Below are 9,418 nucleotides of genomic sequence, written 5' to 3'. Positions count from 1 at the left end.
CCAATCATGTGCCACGGAGAGCAGGTTTTCACTCCAACCAATCACCACACCCGCTGATGTCATGCCCTCCATGGCACGTGATTGGGCAGCCCTGGTGCAGTCGTTAGGCAGAGTTTCACAGATCTGGACCAGAGTGCTGAGGGGTGAGTAGAGCGGACAGGTTCACGTTATATTCATCCTGCAGAATAAACCCAGATGCTGGAGGACTCGATGACTTTCACACACTCCTCTCATCCACACGAGGAGGAGGGAGGGAGAGAGAGAGAGAGAGGGAAAGAGAGAAGGAGAGAGAGAGGGAGATAGGGAGCGAGAGAGAGAGAGCGAATGAGAGAGGGAGCGAGAGAGAAAGAGAGAGAGTTCAAATGTACCCTGAAAGTTACAATAATGTTCTATTTGGGCACCAAGTGCCTTTTAGGCGCATTTTTCATACCCTTTTATGTTTTTTTGAGTACGAGTGGTTTTGTGCTTGCAGGTGTGTACCTGTGACTTAGAGGTGGGAGGGGTAGCTCACCTGTTCAGGAACTTTACCGGAAAGCAAAGCGGTTAGTCAGTAAGGCCTGGGTGGGCCTGCGTGACTAATACATTAACACCACTACATCAGGAATAACACATGACCCTTCCTTTAAGCTCAGTTCCCTGGATGACTGAATGTGCGGTCATATAACTGGGGGAGGGGGGGGTGACACACTGTGGTGTGAGTGACTCAGGGTGGCAGAGGGGCAGGAGTGAGAGACTGACGGTGGCAGAGGGGCAGGAGTGAGAGACTAAGAGTGGCAGAGGGGCAGGAGTGAGAGACTAAGAGTGGCAGAGGGGCAGGAGTGAGAGACTGACGGTGGCAGAGGGGCAGGAGTGAGAGACTAAGAGTGGCAGAGGGGCAGGAGTGAGAGACTCAGAGCGGCAGAGGGGCCACAGCACTAGGGGGCGCTGTTACCTGGGCCTCCAGCAGGTCCTCGCACCTCTGCCTCTGTTTCTCCAGAGCGGCCTGCAGCCGAGACTCTGCCACCTCCTGCTGCTGCTCCACAGCGGACCGCGTCAGAGCCTGGGGGGGCAGAGGTCGGAGGTCAGAACCCTGCCACAGTGCTGCCTTTTTAAAAAGGACTGTTGCAGTTTGAAGGCAGCGCTAATTGACTCAGAAGTGACCAGGGGGGTTAATGACGACCTTTGTGGATCTTAATTATAAAGGTTGTTAAAACATCTGAGGCATATTCCACTGGAAGGATTAGCAGGTCACATTAATATCACGGAAAGGTGAGGTTCAGTTATTTCACAGGGTCACAGCTGGAGACTGAGAGGCCCAGACACACCAGACAAGAGCTCAGCTCTTTGAGTTTCGGTGCATTTCAACTCCAGTCTGTCAACACGCGTAAGACAAACACTGTGTGGGGCCGTGGTGGTGCAACAGGCAAAGACGCAGCGGACTTGCGGTTACAGTTCACTGGAGTTGTACCTACACAATATGGCAAACAACATTCTCACAGAAACACGGCTGCAGGACACAATATGGCAAACAGCATTCTCACAGAAACACGGCTGCAGGACACAATATGGCAAACAGCATTCTCAATGAAACACGGCTGCAGGACACAATATGGCAAACAGCATTCTCACAGCTGCAGGACACAATATGGCAAACAACATTCTCACAGAATCACGGCTGCAGGACACCATATGGCAAACAGCATTCTCACGGCTGCAGGACACAATATGGCAAACAGCATTCTCACAGAAACACGGCTGCAGGACACAAAATATGGCAAACAGCATTCTCACAGCTGCAGGACACAATATGGCAAACAACATTCTCACAGCTGTAGGACACAATATGGCAAACAGCATTCTCAGCTGTAGGACACAATATGGCAAACAGCATTCTCACAGAAACACGGCAGTAGGACACAATATGGCAAACAACATTCTCACAGAATCACGGCTGCAGGACACCATATGGCAAACAGCATTATCACGGCTGCAGGACACAATATGGCAAACAGCATTCTCACAGAAACACGGCTGCAGGACACAATATGGCAAACAGCATTCTCACAGAAACACGGCTGCAGGACACAATATGGCAAACAGCATTCTCACAGCTGCAGGACACAATATGGCAAACAACATTCTCACAGCTGTAGGATACAATATGGCAAACAGCATTCTCACAGCTGCAGGACACAATATGGCAAACAGCATTCTCACAGAAACACAGCATTCTCACAGCTGTAGGGCACAATATGGCAAACAGCATTCACACAGAAACACAGCTGCAGGACACAATACGGCAAACAACATTCTCACAGCTGTAGGACACAATATGGCAAACAGCATTCTCACAGAAACACGGCTGCAGGACACAATATGGCAAACAGCATTGGAACAGCTGCAGGACACAATATGGCAAACAGCATTCTCAAAGCTGCAGGACACAATATGGCAAACAGCATTCTCAGCTGTAAGACACAATATGGCAAACAGCATTCTCACAGCTGGAGGACACAATATGGCAAACAGCATTCTCACAGCTGCAGGACACAATATGGCAAACAGCATTCTCACAGAAAAACAGCATTCTCACAGCTGCAGGACACAATATGGCAAACAGCATTCTCACAGCTGTAGGACACAATATGGCAAACAGCATTCTCAGCTGTAGGACACAATATGGCAAACAGCATTCTCACAGCTGCAGGACACAATATGGCAAACAGCATTCTCACAGCTGTAGGGCACAATATGGCAAACAGCATTCTCAGAGAAACAGCATTCTCACAGCTGCAGGACACAATATGGAAAACAGCATTCTCACAGCTGTAGGACACAATATGGCAAACAACATTCTCAGCTGTAGGACACAATATGGCAAACAGCATTCTCACAGCTGTAGGGCACAATATGGCAAACAGCATTCTCAGCTGTAGGACACAATATGGCAAACAGCATTCTCACAGAAACACGGCTGCAGGACACAATATGGCAAACAGCATTCTCAAAGAAACACGGCTGCAGGACACAATATGGCAAACAGCATTCTCACAGCTGCAAGACACAATATGGCAAAAACATTCTCACAGCTGTAGGACACAATATGGCAAACAGCATTCTCAGCTGTAGGACACAATATGGCAAACAGCATTCTCACAGCTGCAGGACACAATATGGCAAACAGCATTCTCACAGAAACACGGCAGTAGGACACAATATGGCAAACAACATTCTCACAGAATCACGGCTGCAGGACACCATATGGCAAACAGCATTCTCACGGCTGCAGGAAACAATATGGCAAACAGCATTCTCACAGCTGTAGGGCACAATATGGCAAACAGCATTCTCAGCTGTAGGACACAATATGGCAAACAGCATTCTCACAGAAACACGGCTGCAGGACACAATATGGCAAACAGCATTCTCAAAGAAACACGGCTGCAGGACACAATATGGCAAACAGCATTCTCACAGCTGCAAGACACAATATGGCAAAAAACATTCTCACAGCTGTAGGACACAATATGGCAAACAGCATTCTCACAGCTGTAGGACACAATATGGCAAACAGCATTCTCACAGCTGCAGGACACAATATGGCAAACAGCATTCTCACAGAAACACGGCAGTAGGACACAATATGGCAAACAACATTCTCACAGAATCACGGCTGCAGGACACCATATGGCAAACAGCATTCTCACGGCTGCAGGAAACAATATGGCAAACAGCATTCTCACAGAAACACGGCTGCAGGACACAATATGGCAAACAGCATTCTCACAGAAACACGGCTGCAGGACACAATATGGCAAACAGCATTCTCAGCTGTAGGACACAATATGGCAAACAGCATTCTCACAGCTGTAGGACACAATATGGCAAACAGCATTCTCACAGCTGCAGGACACAATATGGCAAACAGCATTCTCACAGAAACACGGCAGTAGGACACAATATGGCAAACAGCATTCTCACAGCTGCAGGACACAATATGGCAAACAGCATTCTCACAGAAACACGGCTGCAGGACACAATATGGCAAACAGCATTCTCACAGAAACACGGCTGCAGGACACAATATGGCAAACAGCATTGTCACAGCTGCAGGACACAATATGGCAAACAGCATTCTCAGCTGTAAGACACAATATGGCAAACAGCATTCTCAGAGAAACAGCATTCTCACAGCTGCAGGACACAATATGGAAAACAGCATTCTAACAGCTGTAGGACACAATATGGCAAACAACATTCTCAGCTGTAGGACACAATATGGCAAAAAGCATTCTCACAGCTGTAGGGCACAATATGGCAAACAGCATTCTCAGCTGTAGGACACAATATGGCAAACAGCATTCTCACAGCTGTAGGACACAATATGGCAAACAGCATTCTCAGCTGTAGGACACAATATGGCAAACAGCATTCTCAGCTATAGGACACAATATGGCAAACAGCATTCTCACAGCTGCAGGACACAATATGGCAAACAGCATTCTCACAGCTGTAGGACACAATATGGCAAAGAGCATTCTCAGAGAAACACAGCATTCTCACAGCTGCAGGACACAATATGGCAAACAGCAATCTCACAGCTGTAGGACACAATATGGCAAACAGCATTCTCAGCTGTAGGACACAATATGGCAAACAGCATTCTCACAGCTGCAGGACACAATATGGCAAACAGCATTCTCACAGCTGTAGGGCACAATATGGCAAACAGCATTCTCAGCTGTAGGACACAATATGGCAAACAGCATTCTCACAACTGTAGGACACAATATGGCAAACAGCATTCTCACAGCTGTAGGACACAATATGGCAAACAGCATTCTCACAGCTGTAGGACACAATATGGCAAACAGCATTCTCACAGCTGTAGGACACAATATGGCAAACAGCATTCTCACAGCTGTAGGACACAATATGGCAAACAGCATTCTTACAGCTGTAGGACACAATATGGCAAACAGCATTCTCACAGTTGTAGGACACAATATGGCAAACAGCATTCTCACAGCTGTAGGACACAATATGGCAAACACCATTCTCACAGCTGTAGGACACAATATGGCAAACAGCATTCTCACAGCTGCAGGACACAATATGGCAAACAGCATTCTCAGAGAAACACAGCATTCTCACAGCTGCAGGACACAATATGGCAAACAGCATTCTCACAGCTGTAGGACACAATATGGCAAACAGCATTCTCACAGCTGCAGGACACAATATGGCAAACAGCATTCTCAGCTGTAGGACACAATATGGCAAACAGCATTCTCACAGCTGCAGGACACAATAAGGCAAACAGCATTCTCACAGCTGTAGGACACAATATGGCAAACAGCATTCTCAGCTGTAGGACACAATATGGCAAACAGCATTCTCACAGCTGCAGGACACAATATGGCAAACAGCATTCTCACAGAAACACAGCATTCTCACAGCTGCAGGACACAATATGGCAAACAGCAATCTCACAGCTGTAGGACACAATATGGCAAACAGCATTCTCACAGCTGTAGGACACAATATGGCAAACAGCATTCTCAGCTGTAGGACACAATATGGCAAACAGCATTCTCACAGCTGCAGGACACAATATGGCAAACAGCATTCTCACAGCTGTAGGGCACAATATGGCAAACAGCATTCTCAGCTGTAGGACACAATATGGCAAAAAGCATTCTCACAGCTGTAGGACACAATATGGCAAACAGCATTCTCACAGCTTTAGGACACAATATGGCAAACAGCATTCTCACAGCTGTAGGACACAATATGGCAAACAGCATTCTCACAGCTGTAGGACACAATATGGCAAACAGCATTCTCACAGCTGTAGGACACAATATGGCAAACAGCATTCTTACAGCTGTAGGACACAATATGGCAAACAGCATTCTCACAGTTGTAGGACACAATATGGCAAACAGCATTCTCACAGCTGTAGGACACAATATGGCAAACAGCATTCTCACAGCTGTAGGACACAATATGGCAAACAGCATTCTCACAGCTGTAGGACACAATATGGCAAAGAGCATTCTCAGAGAAACACAGCATTCTCACAGCTGCAGGACACAATATGGCAAACAGCATTCTCACAGCTGTAGGACACAATATGGCAAACAGCATTCTCACAGCTGCAGGACACAATATGGCAAACAGCATTCTCAGCTGTAGGACACAATATGGCAAACAGCATTCTCACAGCTGCAGGACACAATAAGGCAAACAGCATTCTCACAGCTGTAGGACACAATATGGCAAACAGCATTCTCAGCTGTAGGACACAATATGGCAAACAGCATTCTCACAGCTGCAGGACACAATATGGCAAACAGCATTCTCACAGCTGTAGGACACAATATGGCAAACAGTATTCTCACAGCTGTAGGACACAATATGGCAAACAGCATTCTCACAGCTGTAGGACACAATATGGCAAACAGCATTCTCACAGCTGTAGGACACAATATGGCAAACAGCATTCTCACAGCTGTAGGACACAATATGGCAAACAGCATTCTCAGCTGTAGGACACAATATGGCAAACAGCATTCTCAGAGAAACACAGCATTCTCACAGCTGCAGGACACAATATGGCAAACAGCATTCTCACAGCTGTAGGACACAATATGGCAAACAGCATTCTCACAGCTGCAGGACACAATATGGCAAACAGCATTCTCAGCTGTAGGACACAATATGGCAAACAGCATTCTCACAGCTGCAGGACACAATAAGGCAAACAGCATTCTCACAGCTGTAGGACACAATATGGCAAACAGCATTCTCAGCTGTAGGACACAATATGGCAAACAGCATTCTCACAGCTGCAGGACACAATATGGCAAACAGCATTCTCAGCTGTAGGACACAATATGGCAAACAGCATTCTCAGCTGTAGGACACAATATGGCAAACAGCATTCTCACAGCTGCAGGACACAATATGGCAAACAGCATTCTCAGCTGTAGGACACAATATGGCAAACAGCATTCTCACAGCTGTAGGACACAATATGGCAAACAGCATTCTCACAGCTGCAGGACACAATATGGCAAACAGCATTCTCACAGCTGTAGGACACAATATGGCAAAGAGCATTCTCAGAGAAACACAGCATTCTCACAGCTGCAGGACACAATATGGCAAACAGCATTCTCACAGCTGTAGGGCACAATATGGCAAACAGCATTCTCAGCTGTAGGACACAATATGGCAAACAGCATTCTCACAGCTGTAGGACACAATATGGCAAACAGCATTCTCACAGCTGTAGGACACAATATGGCAAACAGCATTCTTACAGCCGTAGGACACAATATGGCAAACAGCATTCTCACAGCTGTAGGACACAATATGGCAAACAGCATTCTCACAGCTGTAGGACACAATATGGCAAACAGCATTCTCACAGCTTTAGGACACAATATGGCAAACAGCATTCTTACAGCCGAAGGACACAATATGGCAAACAGCATTCTCACAGCTGTAGGACACAATATGGCAAACAGCATTCTCAGAGCTGTAGGACACAATATGGCAAACAACATTCTTACAGCTGTAGGACACAATATGGCAAACAGCATTCTCAGAGAAACACAGCATTCTCACAGCTGCAAGACACAATATGGCAAACAGCATTCTCACAGCTGTAGGACACAATATGGCAAACAGCATTCTCACAGCTGTAGGACACAATATGGCAAACAGCATTCTCAGCTGTAGGACACAATATGGCAAACAGCATTCTCACAGCTGCAGGACACAATATGGCAAACAGCATTCTCAGCTGTAGGACACAATATGGCAAACAGCATTCTCACAGCTGCAGGACCCAATATGGCAAACAGCATTCTCACAGCTGTAGGACACAATATGGCAAACAGCATTCTCACAGCTGTAGGACACAATATGGCAAACAGCATTCTCAGCTGTAGGACACAATATGGCAAACAGCATTCTCACAGCTGTAGGACACAATATGGCAAACAGCATTCTCAGCTGTAGGACACAATATGGCAAACAGCATTCTCACAGCTGCAGGACCCAATATGGCAAACAGCATTCTCACAGCTGTAGGACACAATATGGCAAACAGCATTCTCACAGCTGTAGGACACAATATGGCAAACAGCATTCTCAGCTGTAGGACACAATATGGAAAACAGCATTCTCACAGCTGCAGGACCCAATATGGCAAACAGCATTCTCACAGCTGTAGGACACAATATGGCAAACAGCATTCTCAGAGCTGTAGGACACAATATGGCAAACAACATTCTTACAGCTGTAGGACACAATATGGCAAACAGCATTCTCACAGCTGTAGGACACAATATGGCAAACAGCATTCTCACAGCTGTAGGACACAATATGGCAAACAGCATTCTCACAGCTGTAGGACACAATATGGCAAACAGCATTCTCACAGCTGCAGGACACAATATGGCAAACAGCATTCTCACAGCTGTAGGACACAATATGGCAAACAGCATTCTCAGAGAAACACAGCATTCTCACAGCTGCAAGACACAATATGGCAAACAGCATTCTCACAGCTGTAGGACACAATATGGCAAACAGCATTCTCACAGCTGTAGGACACAATATGGCAAACAGCATTCTCAGCTGTAGGACACAATATGGCAAACAGCATTCTCACAGCTGCAGGACACAATATGGCAAACAGCATTCTCAGCTGTAGGACACAATATGGCAAACAGCATTCTCACAGCTGCAGGACCCAATATGGCAAACAGCATTCTCACAGCTGTAGGACACAATATGGCAAACAGCATTCTCACAGCTGTAGGACACAATATGGCAAACAGCATTCTCAGCTGTAGGACACAATATGGCAAACAGCATTCTCACAGCTGTAGGACACAATATGGCAAACAGCATTCTCAGCTGTAGGACACAATATGGCAAACAGCATTCTCACAGCTGCAGGACCCAATATGGCAAACAGCATTCTCACAGCTGTAGGACACAATATGGCAAACAGCATTCTCACAGCTGTAGGACACAATATGGCAAACAGCATTCTCAGCTGTAGGACACAATATGGAAAACAGCATTCTCACAGCTGCAGGACCCAATATGGCAAACAGCATTCTCACAGCTGTAGGACACAATATGGCAAACAGCATTCTTACAGCTGTAGGACACAATATGGCAAACAGCATTCTCACAGCTGTAGGACACAATATGGCAAACAGCATTCTCACAGCTGTAGGACACAATATGGTAAACAGCATTCTCAGCTGTAGGACACAATATGGTAAACAGCATTCTCACAGCTGTAGGACACAATATGGCAAACAGGATTCTCAGCTGTAGGACACAATATGGCAAACAGCATTCTCACAGCTGCAGGACACAATATGGCAAACAGCATTCTCACAGCTGCAAG

General features: G+C 46.3%; 1 protein-coding gene across 1 annotated transcript in view; it reads right to left on the bottom strand.

Moving 5' to 3' along the window:
• The window catches only part of LOC133119212 (coiled-coil domain-containing protein 91-like), a 124,780-nt gene that overhangs the window by 18,426 nt on the left and 96,936 nt on the right, over positions 1–9,418 (bottom strand). The window contains exon 6 of the mRNA XM_061229711.1: positions 932–1,039. Coding sequence (XP_061085695.1) covers positions 932–1,039 — 108 coding nt within the window. The remainder of the gene's footprint in view (positions 1–931; positions 1,040–9,418) is intronic.

This window comes from Conger conger, chromosome 19, assembly GCF_963514075.1.
Source record: "Conger conger chromosome 19, fConCon1.1, whole genome shotgun sequence".
In the NCBI taxonomy this organism is placed as follows: Eukaryota; Metazoa; Chordata; class Actinopteri; order Anguilliformes; family Congridae; genus Conger; species Conger conger.
Note: the sequence above shows the minus strand (reverse complement) of the source record. Positions and strands in the feature narration are given on the sequence as shown.